We start from the raw sequence: 19,498 nt of genomic DNA, 5'->3' as shown, positions 1-19,498 counted from the left end.
AATCGGAGGATGGAGGCAAAATTGGAGACGTGCTTTGCTGTTCTTAGCAGGGCCCGGAAGGCACAAGCAAATATATTACATGGGTTGAAAGCAAGTTCTTTTCAGACCCATTGGAACCCATTGTTAGTTGAGTTTTGCCCTATCAAACACATTCTAACCCATACGTTAAATTGTCAATAACCCATATAGCACACAAACCATTAAATATGAGTTAAAATATGATTTTTTGACCCATTTTGTCATCTAAACTCTCAATAGATTGATGTGAGAACTGAGTGTCGATATGATTACAATGGTCGGGAATTGTTTCTTATGAGTATATAATCTGATTGAATCCTTACATATGAGTGCAAGTAGTTCATTCTAATTTTCTCAAAGATTATTCTGAAGATACAGGAACTTTCATTGACAAACTCCATTTTCCTCTTTTCTCGGTCTAGAAAGAGCAAAGTCTCTTTAATCAACACAGAACAATTTCCAAAACTATCTTGAGAAAGTCATCAGTATCTATAAAAGTTCGATCGAATCCCCAGCCTACTCACCAAGAATACTACTCTAGATCCATCCAAGAGCATCTGTGTGCATGGGATCAGAGGAGCAATCATCTGGCGTTCTGTAGTAGTCTGATATCAGCAATGCAATATAATACTTGATAGAAAAACATAACCTTTCGGTACAACTACAATATATTCATGATTTACCAGAAATGAAATAAGAACAAGTTATGAAAATCTTTATCCCAAGGAGATTAAGAACAAGTTAGCTCTATTTCATTTTCTACGGTTTGCTTCACAGGCTTGGAGTAGCGACCTTCGGAGTACACGGTCCTCAAAGGAGACGACTCTGAGTCCCATTCGCTTCCATTTTCCGATAACTGATAAGGCTTACTTGGATCGAGATACTCAAACGGATATTCGGGCTTCGGAATTTCCATGTCTCCATCCAACATCTTCACCACAGTGCTCATCGCTGGCCTTGCCTCCGGCTTATACTGAATGCACAACAAAGCCGCCTTCAACATTCTCAACGCCTTCTCTCTTTCACTCTCGGGAACCCCACAAAGAGAGACCATCACCAACAACTCGCCATTCTGTAGCATGTCCCACGTCCACCGTGGAAGCCACTGTGTAGACTCGCTCAGGTTCGGGTCGTGATTTCTCCTCCTCCCCACGATCTCGAACAGAAGCATCCCAAAGCTGTACACGTCGCACTTGTAGGTCACAGGATACGGCTGCCACATCTCAGGCGCCACGTACCCGGGGGTTCCGCGAAACCCCGTCATGAGGATCCGACTGCTTTCCCTGTTGTGGAGCTTGGCAAGCCCAAAGTCCGCGACCTTTGGGTTCAAGTTCCGGTCCAGGAGGATGTTCCCGGGCTTTATGTCGTAGTGGACGATCCTCTGCTCACATTCCTCGTGCAAGTAGGCGATCCCCTTGGCGGTCCCCACCGCAATCTCGTGCATCTTGCACCAATCGATCGCCGTCTTGTCCCCGAACAAGAACCCGTCAAGGGACCCATTTTCCATGTACTCATAGACGAGCGCCCTCGTTGTCGGATCGAAGCAAAAGCCGTAGAGCCTGACAAGGTTTATGTGGTGGGTTCTTCCAATGGAGCTCACCTCTGCCATGAACTGCTCCTCGATCCTCTTGTCGCGGGCGTTCGTGAGCACTTTGACGGCCACCAGAGTTCCGTTCGGCAACTCACCTTTAAAGACAACTCCATAAGCTCCGGAACCGAGCAAGGTGGCGTAATCTCTGGTGTAAACAGCCAGCTGCTCCGAAGAAAACCTGGTGGGCTTCAGGAATCTCTCCAAGGTACCAAACTCATCGGGCACTTCCCAATTGTGTCCTGGTGAGACAGCTGGTGGGGCGACGGATATTACCCCGGATGGCGAAGATTGAACAACCTGTGGAAATTTTTCCAAGTCATTAGTAACTATCCTGGCATAGCTTGGGATCGCGGTTCCCGCTTTCTTCAAGCAATCAATGAGGAAGTACACGACGGCGACGGTTGCTGCAGTCCCCACCACACCGGTAACTGAAAACAGGGTGCAGTGATAGCATCGTTAAAAGTTTCTATCATAATATCAAATTACGAACTTCATTACAACAGGTTCACATTCCGACTTACTAATTGCAGCAGCTAAGAACCGATCCATCGTCGAGTTGACTGAATCATTGAAAGTCTCGAAATCACTTGGCGGGTTTTGATTGAACTTGTTGAAATCATATTGGAAGGAGCTCATCTCTTCTAAGCGGGAATCGAATCGGATCGAATCTTGTTCTGGGATCAAGAACTTCTCTCGTTGAGAGCCTGCTAATTAAGACAGTCGTTGTGCCTCCAGTTTTGGTTCCGTTAAGTACAAGTATCCGCAGAGAAGTCTTGTCTGTTGTTGTCCAGTATTTGACTTTTTCTCGAGTCATGGCATTTGGGTCATGCGTTGTTTAAGCTCAACGCGGTTTTGCTAATGGGAGTTCATCTTCGAGGGAGTTTCGCAGAAGGGCGAACTGAAACTGACGTGCTTCGGTCAACAGCTTGGACTTTGGACCTGTTCAAAGAGAAGATCATGTTGCATTTTGGTATCAAGACGGATGTGTGGACACGCAGCAATCGCCTGAAGATTACGATTACTCGTGAGAACAAAAGGTCAAAATAAGGATCATATATATACAACACGGCATATTAACCCGAGACAAATTCAACGTAACCTTCAAACGCATAAAAAAAGGCACAGCTTTAGACAACTGTGACAAATTCGACACAAACTTTTAAATGTACAAAAAGTATGTGCAATCTTTCCACTGTGACAAAAATAGCATCCTTAAATATCCCATCCATTCTTGCCGTAGTTAGCTTGTCCACGTGTCAGCTCATGTGACCCTCACTGTATTGACAACTAATAAAACAGTTAGTACCAGCGCATTCTCAATTGCGCAAATATAGTCTATTTTCATCTTAATATCGATTTCTTGGTCTCTTATCAACACCGAAATAGTGATTGTCTATTTTATCTACTTTGTAATCAAGTATGCAACTCAATGATCGACGAAATTCACGAAAAATTATTTTCAAGATTATGGTTAATTTCGTGAAAAATGAAAGAAGTAGGATTTTGCGCCAAGCTAATACCATCGACAAGATTAGATCTTGATTGAACATTTTTCAAAACAGTTTAGAACTCAATTGACCAAAATTTAGTATTTAAGACTCTCATAGCAAAGAAAAGCCGTTTAGGACTTCGATGGAGTTAACCATTCCTTTGTGACATCTTATATTCCTTTTAAGTTTCAAACAAAAAACTCAGATGGATCATTTGAATTTAAATTGTCTTAAGGATGAATTAAAAATTATATACATGAAGTATATAGTATATAGCAAATTGAATTTGATCCATTAAAAGTTGTGGACTTCATACGAGTCCCACGTGGATCTTACCGGACATGACGGTCCAGATTCAGTTTAGTACATACGTCAAGGTTAATCGAATCATATCTTGGAATGCATGGCTAGGCAGACACCCGACACTTGATGAGGTGGGATGATCTTCGTTTCCTAAAGCCCTTATTGTCAAAAGAAGTGATTGGGTCAACAGAACACAAGGTTGCGTAATATATCAGCATAGATAATGAGAGAGTCATAGATATCTTGGACGGACAAGATCTATAAACGTGTAAATCCAAGACATTAGTAATCTCTCGAGAAATGGTTTCTTGAAGGATTGGAGGAGAAACCCTCGTATGATTACGTACGGAGACGTTTTGACTATATGCTGCGCTACAACCTCCACCTCCATTCGCCTTCCTCTCATGGTTCGCCACACACTCTCTCTCTCTCTTCTTCCTTTTGGTTTGTTGGTTTTAACTTTAGCTCGCCGGACTTCCATTTTCGATAATTTTGATTGGAAATCGCTAACATGGCGGTCTAGTTAGCGTCGGCCATCTTACGTGGCATGGCCAGCGCTGACGTAAACAATTATTGACATATAATATCAATGCCAAATCCTACATCCACGGAAACAATCTAAAAAGGAAGTTAGGAAATTGTCCAAAAAGTCCTAACCTATTTCACTTTTATCATTTTAATCCTAAACCTTTTAATTTTGTCAATTTTGCTAATTAAGTCATTAATTTTTTTTTTCATATTTTGCCAATTGAATCCATTCGATGTGGATGCCACCCGTTTCACATGGCGTTATCGGCACTGACGTAGACAAATTTTAATAATAGTTTAATATATTTTTTTCGAATATTTATTATTTTTTCTTTTCTTTTTCCTTTTTTTTCTTTTTCTTTCGTTTTTTTCTTCCCTTCTTTCCCTAGCCAGTCGCCTGGCCTTGGCAACTAGCTAGAAGTGAGGGCCAGTGAGGTCTAGCAATGCTCGCCCCCACCAGCCGCTGGCGAGGGGAGCCTTGCCTGCCCTTGGTGAGCTCGACCTCGCCTTGCCACTGCCAAAGCTCGACCCTTGCCAAATTAGGCGAGGGCGAGCCTCACCCAGCCACTAGCGTGGCCGACCTCACCTTTGGCCGCAAGCCATCATCAATCGGCCATCACCGAGGCTCGGCAATTGGATAGAGGAAGAAGGGAAAGAAAAAAAAAGGAAAAGAAAAGAATAAAGAATAAAAAATAAATAAAAATTTCAAAAAATATTAAAATATTATTAAAAATTGTCCACATCAGTGGTAGCCGCACCACGTATGACAAATGTCATTCACATTACCGATTTCCGGTCAAAATTGATCAGATGGACTCAATTGGCAAAACGTGAAAAATGTTTATAACTCAATTGGCAAAATTAAAAGGTTTAGGACTGCATTGGTAATAGTGCAATAGATTTATGACTTTTTAGTCAATTTTCCCTAACTTTCTATTTAGATTGTTTCTGCGGATATAGGATTTGGCATTGGCATAAGGTTATGTCCCTAGTTGCTTACGAGCGACATGTTCGGAATGTGGCAAGGTGGAGCAGACGCTTATATCCCACTACGCCCTCCAGAATCGGTCTCTCACTCATAAATACAGCAAATTGATAGCTCTGGACAGATTGATTCGAGAAGTGAGCGTTGATGGTATCATTATGGTCGTGAATTGTTCTTTGAGTATATAATCTGATTGAATCGTTAAATAATGAGTGCGAGCTCATTCTGATATTTCAAATGCTATTCCAAAGATACAGGAATTCTCATTGACAAACTTCATTTTCCCCTTTTCTTGGTCAAAAAGGAGTCGAGTCTTTGCATTACAACATACTCTTTGATCATGTCACTCGTGATGATCGATATAATTTATAAGTTAGATTGAATCTTCAACCTACTGGTACTCACCAGGAATACTACTATAGATCCGTCCGAAGGTATCTGTGGGCATGGGATCAGAGGAGCAATGGTCCTGCATTCTGTAGTGATCATATCAGCAATGCAAAGGGATACTTGATAAAAAGACAAAATCTTTAGGTACTACAACAGTCTATTCATGATTTACGAAGAAAGAAGTGAGAATGAAAACTTTCTTGAGCCAAGGATATTAATAATAGGGATATATTCAATGGAAGTCCTAAAACTTGTCATGAAAGCGCATTTGAGACCTAAAACTTGCAAAAAATGCAATCAAGTCCTAAAAATTGTCAAATTGATTCAATCGAGTCCTAAACTTAATGCCGTCTAACTTAAAAAAGGAAAATACTAATGTGGCGCTGATGTGGCTTTTTTTTAAAAAAATATTCTATCATGCGTGGCAATGACGTGACTTTTTATTATTGTTTTAATATAAATTTTATTTAAATTAAATTTTAAAAATAAGCTAAATATTTATATAAAGAAAAGGAGGAGGAGAAGTCAGGCGGGGAGGGCGGGAAGCCTTTGCCGCAGCCGCCGCCGCCGCCGCCCCACCATCAGCGAGAGGGGCCGGCGAGGGTCGCTAGGCCTCTGCTAGGGACCGGTGACCCTCCCCTAGATCTGGGTGTGGGCTCACGGCCCTCCCCTAGACCGGACGAGGGTCACCGGCCTTCACCCAAACCTAGCTGATGGCCGCTACTAGTAGTCGACCCAGTGGCGACCCTTGGCCAGGTCTGGGTGAGGGTCACCGTTGGCGGTTGGCCCAATGACAACCCTTGACCAGTTTGAGGGAGGGCTACAACCCCTCACCCAGATCTGACCTTGCTTATTGTTGGCGAGGGTCGCCAATCCCTAGGGCTAGTCCCCACCCTCGCCAGCCCCTCCTGGCAATGGTGAGGCGGCAGGCTTCTTTTTTTGTTTTTGGTTTTTTAATATTTAGCTTATTTTTCAAATTTAATTTAAATAAAATTGGTATTAAAAATCAAATTTGGGCTAAAATGACGTCGTTTTAGTCTTATGTTTCATAATTAGCCACATCATCGCCATGAAAGAGAGATAAAATATTAAAATAAGCCATGTCAGCGTTTTTCGTTAGTAAATTAGACGGTGTTAACTTTAAAACTCGATTGAACCAATTTGACAAGTTTTAGGACTTGATTACACTTTCGTGATAAGTTTTATGATTTAATTGCACTTTCATGATAAGTTTTAGGAATTCTAGTGAACATACTCCTTAATAATAATATCTTGTAGCTAGCTTTATTTCTGCAATTTGCTTCACATGTTTGGAGCAGTAAACTTTGGAATACCCAATCCTCAAAGCAGACGAGTCTAAGTCCCGTTCGCTTCCATTTCCTGAACCCTGAGAAGGCTTATCCAGATCGGGATTCTCGAATAAATATTTGGGCGTCGGAATTCCCAAATCTCCTTCCAACATCTTCACCACGGTGCTCATCGCCAACCTCGCTTCTAGCTTATTTTGAATGCACCACAAAGCCACCATCAACATCCTCATCGCCTGCTTTCTTTCACTCTCACGAAACCCGCGTACCATCTCAAACAACTTGCCATTACATAACATATGCCACATGCATTGCGGTAGCCCGGCATTTGAGATTTTGTGAAACCACTGTCAACTGTACTAAAAACTTAAGTTGTATGATGAATGCGTGGTTTAATATAAAAATATTCTAACACTTTCCCTCACGCTTAGTTTGACCTTTTTTGTTGCCTAATACTAAGCATGGATATATTTCATTTGGGGAGGCAAATGTGGCATGGAAAGCTTTTAGAACAGTATACCATATGAGATTTCATGGAACCACTGCCAACTGTTCTAAAAGCTTAAGCTGTTAGATCAAGGCGTGGTTTAATAAGAAATATTTTAACATACTCACTCAGGTTCACGTCGTGATTTATCCTCCTCTCCACAATGTCGAACGGGACCATCCCAAAGCTGTACATGTCGCACTTGTAGGTCATGGGATACAGCTTCGCCATCTCGGGCGCGACATACTCGTGGGTGCCGCAGAACCCCGTCATGGGCATCTGACTGCTTTCCCTATTGTAGAGCTTGGTGAGCCCGAAGTCCGCAATATTTCGGGCTCATGTTCCAGTCCAGGAGGATGTTTTCGGGCTTTGTGTCGTAGTGGACGATCCTCTGCTCGCATTCCTCGTGCAAGTAGGCGATCCCCTTCATGGTACCCACGGCAATTTCGTGCGTATTGAGCCCATCGATCGCCATCTTGTCCCCAAACAGGAACCTGTGGAGGGACCCATTTTCCATGTCCTCATAGACAAACGCCCTAGTCGTCCAATCAAAGCAAAAGCCGTAGAGCCTAACGAGGTTCATGTGGTGAGTTTTTTCGATGGAGCTCACATATGCCATGAACTGCTCCTCCATCCTCTTGTCGTCGGTGTTCGTGAACACCTTGACCGCTACTAGAGTTCCATTCGGCAACTTGCCTTTGAAGACAACTTTATAAGAGCCGGAATTGAGCACGATGGCGTAATTTCCAGTGTAAGCAGCCAGCTGATCCGAAGAAAAGTCGTTGGGCTTTAGGAATCTCTCTAGGGTACTGAACTCATCAGGCGCCTCCGAATTGTTTCCTAGTAAGATAGCTGGTGCCACGACGGAGATTACCCTCGATGACGAAGAATTTTTTGGAAACTTTTCAAAGTCATTGGTAGCTATCCTGGCATAGCTCGGGATCGCGGTTCCCGCTTTCTTCAAGCAATCGATGAGGAAGTACATGACGACGACTGCTGTAGTCCCCACCACAACGGAAACTTAAAACAGGTTGCAAAGACAGTTAAGAACAAAAAAGTGGAAGAGAGCAAATTGTGGAATTTTTGTACATTTCGATGTATTTTAAGGAGAATACATTATAGCATTTATTAGATAACTATTCTAAGATAATATCTCAATTAAGATATGCACAGTCAAATGAAAATACATGTGCAATACACGCGCAATACACGTGCAATACACGTGTAACACACGTGCAACATACGTGCAATATATGTGCAATGTACGTGCAATCTTGAGAGATACAGATAATCATAAGAATTATCACATTATCTCTAACAATGGAAATTATTCTAGAGAAATCCTTAATTATCTGTAACAAGGACAGCGTCATTAAAAGTTTGATCATAACGTCAAGAATGGATGGGATATTTCAGGATGCTATTTTTGTCACGGTGGAAAGATTGCACATACTTTTGTACGTTTAAAAGTTTGTGTCGAATTTGTCACAGTTGTCTAAAGCTGTGCCTTTTTTTATGCGTTTGAAGGTTACGTTAAATTTGTCTCGGGGTGATATGTCGTGTTATATGTATATGATCCTTATTTTGACCTTTTGTTCTCACGAGTAATCTTACTCTTCAGGCGATTGCTTGGTGTCCACACATCCGTCTTGATACCAAAATGCAACATGATCTTCTCTTTGAACCGGTCCAAAGTCCAAGCTGTCGACCGAAGCACGCCAGTTTCAATTCGCCCTTCGGCGAAACTCCCTCGAAGATGAACTCCCATTAGCAAAACCGCGTTGAGCTTAAACAACGCATGACCCAAATGCCATGACTCGAGAAAAAGTCAAATACTGGACAACAACAGACGAGACTTCTCTGCGGATACTTGTACTTAACGGAACCAAAACTGGAGGCACAACGACTGTCTTAATTAGCAGGCTCTCAACGAGAGAAGTTCTTGATCCCAGAACAAGATTCGATCCGATTCGATTCCTGCTTAGAAGAGATGAGCTCCTTCCAATATGATTTCAACAAGGTCAATCAAAACCCGCCAAGTGAATTCGAGACTTTCAATGATTTAGTCAACTCGACGATGGATCGGTTCTTAGCTGCTGCAATTAGTAAGTCGGAATGTGAACCTGTTGTAATGAAGTTCGTAATTTGATATTATGATAGAAACTTTTAACGATGCTATCACTGCACCCTGTTTTCAGTTACCGGTGTGGTGGGGACTGTAGCAACCGTCGCCGTCGTGTACTTCCTCATCAGTTGCTTGAAGAAAGCGGGAACCGCGATCCCAAGCTATGCTAGGATAGTTACTAATGACTTGGAAAAATTTCCACAGGTTGTTCATTCTTCGCCATCCGGGGTAATATCCGTCGCCCCACCAGCTGTCTCACCAGGACACAATTGGGAAGTGCCCGATGAGTTTGGTACCCTGGAGAGATTCCTGAAGCCCACCAGGTTTTCTTCGGAGCAGCTGGCTGTTTACACCTGAGATTACGCCACCTTGCTCGGTTCCAGCGGTTACGGAGTTGTCTTCAAAGGTGAGTTGCCGAACGGAACTCTGGTGGCCGTCAAAGTGCTCACGAACGCCCGCGACAAGAGGATCGAGGAGCAGTTCATGGCAGAGGTGAGCTCCATTGGAAGAACCCACCACATAAACCTTGTCAGGCTCTACGGCTTTTGCTTTGATCCGACAACGAGGGCGCTCGTCTACGAGTACATGGAAAATGGGTCCCTTGACGGGTTCCTGTTCGGGGACAAGACGGCGATCGATTGGTGCAAGATGCACGAGATTGCGGTGGGGACCGCCAAGGGGATCGCCTACTTGCACGAGGAATGTGAGCAGAGGATCGTCCACTACGACATAAAGCCCGGGAACATCCTCCTGGACCGGAACTTGACCCCGAAGGTAGCGGACTTTGGGCTTGCCAAGCTCCACAATAGGGAAAGCAGTTGGATCCTCATGATGGGGTTCCGCGGAACCCCCGGGTACGTGGCGCCTGAGATGTGGCAGCCGTATCCTGTGACCTACAAGTGCGACGTGTACAGCTTTGGGATGCTTCTGTTCGAGATCGTGGGGAGGAGGAGAAATCACGACCCGAACCTGAGCGAGTCCACACAGTGAACACCTTGACCACTACCAGAGTTCCATTCGGCAACTTGCCTTTGAAGACAACTTTATAAGAGCCGGAACTGAGCACGATGGCGTAATTTCCAGTGTAAGCAGCCAGCTGATCCGAAGAAAACTCGTTGGGCTTCAGGAATCTCTCTAGGGTACTGAACTCATCAGGGGCCTCCAGATTGTTTCCTAGTAAGATAGCTGGTGCCACGACGGAGATTACCCTCGATGACGAAGAATTTTTTGGAAACTTTTCCAAGTCATTGGTAGCTATCCTGGCATAGCTCGGGATCGCGGTTCCCTCTTTCTTCAAGCAATCGAGATCGCGGTTCCCTCTTTCTTCAAGCAATCGATGAGGAAGTACATGACGATGACTGCTGTAGTCCCCACCACAACGGAAACTTAAAACAGGTTGCAAAGACAGTTAAGAACAAAAAAGTGGAAGAGAGCAAATTGTGGAATTTTTGTACATTTTGATGTATTTTTAGGAGAATACACCAGCCTATTTATAGCATTTATTAGATAAATATTCTAAGACAATATCTCAATTAAGATATGCACAATCAAATGAAAATACATGTGCAATACACGCGCAATACACGTGCAATACACGTGTAACACACGTGCAACATACGTGCAATATATGTGCAATGTACGTGCAATCTTGAGAGATACGGATAATCATAAGAATTATCACATTATCTCTAACAATGGAAATTATTCTAGAGAAATCCTTAATTATCTGTAACAAGGACAGCGTCATTAAAAGTTTGATCATAACGTCAAGAATGGAAGGGATATTTAAGGATGCTATTTTTGTCACAGTGGAAAGATTGCACATACTTTTGTACGTTTAAAAGTTTGTGTCGAATTTGTCACAGTTGTCTAAAGCTATGCCTTTTTTTATGCGTTTGAAGGTTACGTTAAATTTGTCTCGGGGTGATATGTCGTGTTTTATATATATGATCCTTATTTTGACCTTTTGTTCTCACGAGTAATCTTACTCTTCAGGCGATTGCTTGGTGTCCACACATCCGTCTTGATACCAAAATGCAACATGATCTTCTCTTTGAACCGGTCCAAAGTCCAAGCTGTCGACCGAAGCACGCCAGTTTCAATTCGCCCTTCGGCGAAACTCCCTCGAAGATGAACTCCCATTAGCAAAACCGCGTTGAGCTTAAACAACGCATGACCCAAATGCCATGACTCGAGAAAAAGTCAAATACTGGACAATAACAGACGAGACTTCTCTGCGGATACTTGTACTTACACGAACCAAAACTGGAGGCACAACGACTGTCTTAATTAGCATGCTCTCAACGAGAGAAGTTCTTGATCCCAGAACAAGATTCGATCCGATTCGATTCCTGCTTAGAAGAGATGAGCTCCTTCCAATATGATTTCAACAAGGTCAATCAAAACCCGCCAAGTGAATTCGAGACTTTCAATGATTCAGTCAACTCGACGATGGATCGGTTCTTAGCTGCTGCAATTAGTAAGTCGGAATGTGAACCTGTTGTAATGAAGTTCGTAATTTGATATTATGATAGAAACTTTTAACGATGCTATCACCGCACCGTTTTCGATCCGGTGTGGTGGGGACTGCAGCAACCGTCGCCGTCGTGTACTTCCTCATTAGTTGCTTGAAGAAAGCGGGAACCGCGATCCCAAGCTATGCCAGGATAGTTACTAATGACTTGGAAAAATTTCCGCAGGTTGTTCATTCTTCGCCATCCGGGGTAATATCCGTCGCCCCACCAGCTGTCTCACCAGGACACAATTGGGAAATGCCCGATGAGTTTGGTACCCTGGAGAGATTCTTGAAGCCCACCAGGTTTTCTTCGGAGCAGTTGGCTGTTTACACCAGAGATTACGCCACCTTGCTCGGTTCCAGCGGTTACGGAGTTGTCTTCAAAGGTGAGTTGCCGAACGGAACTCTGGTGGCCGTCAAAGTGCTCACGAACGCCCGCGACAAGAGGATCGAGGAGCAGTTCATGGCAGAGGTGAGCTCCATTGGAAGAACCCACCACATAAACCTTGTCAGGCTCTACGGCTTTTGCTTTGATCCGACAACGAGGGCGCTCGTCTACGAGTACATGGAAAATGGGTCCCTTGACGGGTTCCTGTTCGGGGACAAGACGGCGATCGATTGGTGCAAGATGCACGAGATTGCGGTGGGGACCGCCAAGGGGATCGCCTACTTGCACGAGGAATGTGAGCAGAGGATCGTCCACTACGACATAAAGCTCGGGAACATCCTCCTGGACCGGAACTTGACCCCGAAGGTAGCGGACTTTGGGCTTGCCAAGCTCCACAACAGGGAAAGCAGTTGGATCCTCATGACGGGGTTCCGCGGAACCCCCGGGTACGTGGCGCCTGAGATGTGGCAGCCGTATCCTGTGACCTACAAGTGCGACGTGTACAACTTTGGGATGCTCCTATTCGAGATCGCGGGGAGGAGGAGAAATCACGACCCGAACCTGAGCGAGTCCACACAGTGAACACCTTGACCGCTACCAGAGTTCCATTCGGCAACTTGCCTTTGAAGACAACTTTATAAGAGCCGGAACTGAGCACGATGGCGTAATTTCCAGTGTAAGCAGCCAGCTGATCCGAAGAAAACTCGTTGGGCTTCAGGAATCTCTCTAGGGTACTGAACTCATCAGGGGCCTCCAGATTGTTTCCTAGTAAGATAGCTGGTGCCACGACGGAGATTACCCTCGATGACGAAGAATTTTTTGGAAACTTTTCCAAGTCATTGGTAGCTATCCTGGCATAGCTCGGGATTGTGGTTCCCGCTTTCTTCAAGCAATCGATGAGGAAGTACATGACAACGGCTGATGTAGTCCCCACCACAACGGAAACTTAAAACAGGTTGCAAAGACAGTTAAGAACAAAAAAGTGGAAGAGAGCAAATTGTGGAATTTTTGTATATTTCGATGTATTTTAAGGAGAATACATCAACCTATTTATAGCATTTATTAGATAACTATTCTAAGATAATATCTCAATTAAGATATGCACAATCAAATGAAAATACATGTGCAATACATGTGCAATACACGTGTAACACACGTGCAACATACGTGCAATATATGTACAATGTACGTGCAATCTTGAGAGAAATGGATAATTATAAGAATTATCACATTATCTCTAACAATGGAAATTATTGTAGAGAAATCCTTAATTATCTATAACAAGGACAGGGTCATTAAAAGTTTGATCATAACGTCAAAGTTGTGAACTTCATATACAAGTTCATATGCTGACTTACTAATGAAGGCAGCAATGGCACATTCCTTTGTCAAGGTGACTGGATTTGTGATTTTTTCAAGCACACGGAACGGGTCTTCATTGAACTTATCGAAACCATTTGGGAAGTAGCTCACTAAACTAGTGAGATTTTCGAACACACTTTGCCAGACTTGACTGAGCTCGGCAGAATCATACGGGAAGGATCTCATATCTTCTGGGGGAATCGAATTTAAGCTTATTCTTGGATCAAGTACTTCTCTCGTGAGAGCTTGCTGATTGAGATAGTCGTTAGGCGTGCAGTTGTGGTTATGTTAAGTATAAGAAGTCGCAGAATAGTCCGTCTGTTATTTAGTATTTTACTTGCATATGCGTGGGTCTTCCGTTTTTTAAGCTCAATGCGGTTGTCAAGACTTTTCGCAATTGTTCAGTCAAGTCCCCATCAAGTCGCCGCCGGCATGAAAAATGAATCTTTGATTTTGCAGGAAGTTATATATATTTTTATTATGCTTACTGAATAAACACATAAATCTTATAATCAAGAGACTTGACAAAATTCGAGTTTTCAAGTAAAATATTAGAAAGGTCGAGTCCGATTTTTTTTTTTTTCGAAATCGACTTCTCAAGCTTGAATCGTCTAATTTATTTAGTAATCAAGTTTGCAACTCGATGATTGACAAAATCCGTGCAAAAAATTATTGCCAAGATTTTAGTTCATTTCATGAAAGAATGGAGTAGGATTTTCAGCCAGACAAATATCATCGACAAGAGAAGATCTTGATTCAATAATTTTTAAAAAGTTTAAAACTCAATCGACCAATTATTAATATTTAGACTCTATTCACAAAGAAAAGACGTTAGAGCTTCACCGGAGCTAACTATTCTTTTCATCATATCTTGTATTTCTTTCTAGTTTCAGCACATGGATGGGCTCACCATCTACACACAGAGGAGTTGGGTATCTCTTATTTGGGTTTATAAACTCGAGTTCAACGGTTCGAATAAAACACTATCTCAACTATGACTTGGCAAAACTAGGCTTAAACGCTAACAAAATTACTCAAAGGCGCCAACAAATCGCTCGTCCAAAGCAATTATCCAAAATCGTCCGCAACACAGAGCTTGAGGGTGAAACTTGGTCACGCCATAATTCTTTCCGTCAAACTCCGTTTCGAGCAAATTTATAGTCAAATGGAAGGTCCTTCAAAGCACTAGAAGACCCCAAAGCTTGGCCAACCCAAAATCGAGCCCGAAACTGTCGAAAATTGACATGGAAAGCTGCTGGTCGTACTGTTTACCCGCGCGCGCGCAACTTCGAAATTTCGTTTCTGACAAACGACAAGCTCAAATTGAGATCTGTAAAATCCTATGGCTCCACAACATTCTAAACTACCATTTCTATATATATTCGTAGCTCAACATCTCAAAAATCGAACTTCGCGGTTTGAATTTCATAAAACTCCGAAATTGTGCCCTAATTCCCAAAAATACTATGATTAAATGAACGAGGCACACGAGCACTTACCAAGGTTGCAAATCGAAGTTGAATCAGCTTGGCGAGACCCTCTGGCATGTGCTTCCTTCTCTTTTCTTTTGTCTTTCTCCTTTCCTTTTTTTGTTCTTTTTTCCCTTTCCTTTTCTTTCTCTCCCACTGCTCTCTGCGTGTGCCATCTCCCTTTTGAGGGCTGAATGCCCACTTTTTTCTTTTCTTTATTTATAAAAGGTGGGTCCCACCGCCTCTTTGACTTGGTCAATTAAAAGGCCAAATATTACATAATCATCGAAAGTGATTGGTACCATTTGAAATCTCATGGTCTTACTAGTTTAGATTCAGTTTAACGTAGACGTCGGTCCATTAAATAAAACCTTGGAGCGCATGGCTAGGCCGACACACGACACTTCAAGAGGTGGAGTTAACCTTCTTTTCTTAAAATCCTTATGGTCAAAGTGATACGGGAAAAAACCTACTAATAGAAACTGTATAATTTCGGAGTTCATGGTTTAGACTTCAAATAAAGCCCCTGCTTGATTGGGTCAATGGAACACAAGGTTGCGTAATATATGATCATAAATAATGAGAGAATCATTCATTATATTGGACGGCTAAGATCTATTTAGATGTAATTTCAAGACGTTAATAATTTCTCGACAAATAGTTTCTCGAAGGATTGGAGAAACCATCGGTATTAGTACATAGTGCGAAAGGGACATGTTTTGTCTATATGCTATGCTACAAGTTGCGTATGCAAAGATAATTACTAAAAAAATTTTAAATCTATTGTACGGATTCAAATTCAATCATAGATCTTTTGATAATTTGTCAATGTAATCGTTGTGGAAATCATCGACATTAGGTGCCGGCAGTCTATGTGACATGATTGACGTTGACGTAAATAATTTTTTTAAAAATGCAAAAATTGTCCCTTTCAGCGGTTGCCGTGCCACATAGGATGGCCGTGTCCACTTCAGCGATTTTGATAACTCTATACAAATAGAGTTATTTTACTTTTTTTATTATTCTTTTTTCATTGTTCTAGGAGTTTTCCAAGTATTTTGAAGAGAATACAAAAAGTGGTGAATGTTGGGTTTAATGTAGATTTTCGTTTCTTCTTCTATTATGTTCTAATTTTCTTTCGTTAGGGTTATGATGTAGCATAATTATGATTATATGAATTTCATGCTTTTTATGTTCTGCAAGTGATTTCATTCATGTGAGTTAGATATTATTGTACTTAATGCCTTTAAGTGACTGGCCACCATTTGAATGATCTAATGTGCATGTCTGAGACTGAGAAGCGATAATATGTAATTGCTCCTTATAATATATAACCATTATTTGTGGATAGAGGTATACCATGTTTGTCACGCCCCGAACCCCGCGAGCGCGCAACATCCTACAATGGTCATTATGATGCGACGTCCCAGGACGCGTCGCCGACCCAACATTTTATCTTTTGGTTACGCATGCGGAAGCTAAACAAAGATACACCCAGACAATAACAGTAAACAAGGATAGATAGGAAAACGGTTTACAACATCGAAATCAAAACATCATTTTAACATTTACTTGATTAACCCCTGGGAACATTTTTACAAGCCCACTTCAGGTATTTCCAAACATAGTCTACAAAAAGATGTCGGGCTGGGGGTCAATCTACTTCACCAAAAGTCTGCTTCCACGCACCCCGAACCATACTGGGTGCATCAACATGCTAAGGGCCTGAAAAAAATGTTTAACAACCACGAATGAGATAAAAATCTCAATAAGTTAACGCCTAAGCCCCGTTTAGAAGGCCAACTCACCTCGGGGGTCCCTAACCAGGCAATACGGCATCAACAGCACATCATTAAACAATCGCAGGCATCCTTACCTCGCCTTGGGACACTCGTTGATGAAATGCATATGTCGCAAACTCGAAGCATCTAAATCAATTACTCATGCATCAATGCATCACAAGCGTGCGTGTCTCGATTATAAGACAGAATCCACTTGGGCACGTCCCATACCATGCCTAGCAGTTTCTACCCTATAATCAAGCACTATGCATCACACGTATTCCAGTTATTACGCCCCCTCGGGCCACTACACATCAAGCGATACGCAGCAAGATGGTAGTCTTCCGGTAAAAACCGGGCTCCGTCCCGCCCCATCGGGCACGGCTACGTCAAACGATACACAGGATGACGGCATTCCAATACGGCAACATCAAACGATACACAGTAAGATGGTATCCCGTAAGGAGCATCGAGTCCAGCCTCGGGCCGCGACAAGGCATCCGGGGTATCGGCACTCCAGATAATCCCCAGGCATCCGATAAATCGGGCATCGTCAAGCGATACACAGCAAGACGGCTCCAACGTGTGACCACACGAGCACACAAGCATTCCGGCCAATTATTATCTTCTCAATTAGCCCATGCGTCCGTGAATAGAGCTCACATTAATGCCATACAATAATATCACATGGTCACACATGCAACAGTCAATCGATTTTGTGAACCTCATTTTAAACATGAATTCAACATCGGATCACAGCCAAATAAACATTATTGAAAAGCTAGGTAATTGCGGTTATTGCCTCTTTTAGGCCGGAAATCGAAAGCCAAAGATTTCAAGTAAAAACAAGCAGTTTATGGAATTCTAGTAAAACTGGACAGAGTTGCATGATTTGGGAAATCAACTTCAAAAGCATAGCAAATGGTTTCCAAAAATTATAAAATTCGAATATGTTATAAACAAGACCTTCACAAATATTTTCCATGCAGAACACAATCCCAAAATCCTTATACAAAGATCACTTTTGATGGCTTGAAAACAACCCAGAACTGGTCCGCTGGAACAGGGGAACTGAACCAAAAGAAATACTCGTTTTACAAATCAAATCCTTTCAAAACACTTTGAAATTTTTACACGTTGTAGACATGGATTTCGTTTACAAATCTTGTGAAGGAAGTATGGCCGAAATCGAACTGGAAATTTTTATAAAAATCTGAGAAAGCACGAAGGTCACGGAATCCATAGTATAAAACAGTTCTGATTCGGTAAGAAATTGGACCTTCGTGTAACCCATTTGAGCTCAGAAAAATCTGAAATTTAAGTATGTTATAGATCAAGATCTTGTGAACAACTTTTATGAAGAACACTTCTCAAGATTCTAACCACAAAATTCTTTATAAAAATGGAAAACCAGGGACGTACAGTAAAATCAGTTCCGAAATCAAAATAAAAACTCCAAGAAACACCTTCAACTTTGAGATCCACCACTTCTCAGCCATGAAAATACCACACCAAGAGTTCAAATCAACATTCAACATCTATTTCAACTTAGTCTAGCAATCAAGACTCGCCAATGCTCATTCTAGAAGTTCAAACACGCTAAAACATTAACTAGCCAAACTACCCAATGCAAGTTAAACATCCTAAACAAGGGATTAGATGTTAACTTACTCGTCTAAAAACGAGTACAACGCGAGGACGACGACAACGCGAGGACACGGCAACGACACGAGTTGTCTATGGCGGCCTCGGCTTGACACGGCAAGCGACAGACGGCGGTGAACGGCACACGGCGATCTACGGGGCTCAAGGATGGTGGCGTGAGGGGCTGGTGGGTGCACGGCGGGGGTGGGGTGATTCGGCCGAGAGAGAGGGAGAGAGAGAGAATAAGAGAGAAAGTGAGGAGAGAGAGAAATAGGGTTTAAATTTAAATCAAGATCAATGGTTGGGATTTGTTCTTGATGCCCAAGTCAAGATCAAGGGCTAGGATGTGTTCTTGCTCCCCAAGTTTAATCCAATGGCCAAGATGAAGCCTTGCTCTCCAAGTTCAATCCGACGGCCAAGATCAAATCTAACACAAATGTTTCTAGAAGGGTAATTTAGCAAATAATTGGTGATCAGGCCAGAGCGAGAATTAACTAGTAGAGCGTCGATGAAATCACCATTTCATAAATCACCAAATTTGGTCAAATTTTCAGGATATCACAATGTTATTTGTGTGACTTTTGGTGATAAGGTAGTCCAAAAGATTTATTGTAAATTGGGAATTTTCACAAATTTCAATGCACTTATGTTTATTTAAATTCACATAGAGATATGGTGGATTGATAAACTGAATAGATTTGTTATATCTAGAGATATGATAGTAAATAGATAAGGAAATTCCGATATCACACGTTTGATATTGTTCTTGTATTCATAATGATATGAAATTCATATCTAGTGGTTATGTTTAAATCAAATGCTCTAACATATTTATTTGATTTATTTATTTGATTGATTAACTGCCTTTAGTATGAAATTTTTCGTTTCTAAGATTGTCAATTTTCATTTATTCTCAATTTTAGTTTGATATGTTAGATAAATTATAGAATTAATCCATTTTTAATGATTAATAGGTTTATCAATTATCAATATCTGTGGGACAATACTTTTATCATCATATATTACTTGTTCAACATGTTCATTGACCCACTCATTTGCATTTAGAATTTTGCAAACAGATTTCCGCTCGAAATTGGCCAGAAGTTCTACATTGG

General features: G+C 42.0%; 2 protein-coding genes and 2 pseudogenes across 2 annotated transcripts; 2 read left to right on the top strand and 2 right to left on the bottom strand.

Moving 5' to 3' along the window:
* Window positions 1–748: 748 nt before the first annotated feature.
* Window positions 749–2,472, bottom strand: LOC115679396 (rust resistance kinase Lr10-like). The gene is made up of 2 exons (XM_030602985.2): window positions 2,131–2,472; window positions 749–2,037 (listed from the first exon to the last, which is right to left on the bottom strand). The coding sequence occupies exons 1-2, from the start codon at window positions 2,243–2,245 to the stop codon at window positions 749–751; spliced, it is 1,404 nt and encodes a 467-aa protein (XP_030458845.2). The 5' UTR covers window positions 2,246–2,472.
* Window positions 2,451–8,084, bottom strand: LOC115679377 (putative serine/threonine-protein kinase; annotated as a pseudogene).
* An 864-nt stretch (window positions 8,085–8,948) lies between these two features.
* Window positions 8,949–10,214, top strand: LOC115679397 (G-type lectin S-receptor-like serine/threonine-protein kinase At5g24080; annotated as a pseudogene).
* A 1,541-nt stretch (window positions 10,215–11,755) lies between these two features.
* LOC115679376 (rust resistance kinase Lr10-like) lies at window positions 11,756–12,709 on the top strand. Its single transcript, XM_030602960.2, has one exon. The coding sequence runs from the start codon at window positions 11,771–11,773 to the stop codon at window positions 12,707–12,709; it is 939 nt and encodes a 312-aa protein (XP_030458820.2). The 5' UTR covers window positions 11,756–11,770.
* Window positions 12,710–19,498: the final 6,789 nt, after the last annotated feature.

This window comes from Syzygium oleosum, unplaced genomic scaffold (genome assembly GCF_021117445.2).
Source record: "Syzygium oleosum isolate NSW1041296 unplaced genomic scaffold, Sole_v2.1 Sole_v2.04, whole genome shotgun sequence".
In the NCBI taxonomy this organism is placed as follows: domain Eukaryota; kingdom Viridiplantae; phylum Streptophyta; class Magnoliopsida; order Myrtales; family Myrtaceae; genus Syzygium; species Syzygium oleosum.
The sequence above is the reverse complement of the archived record's forward strand: the minus strand, read 5'-3'. Positions and strand labels throughout refer to the sequence as shown.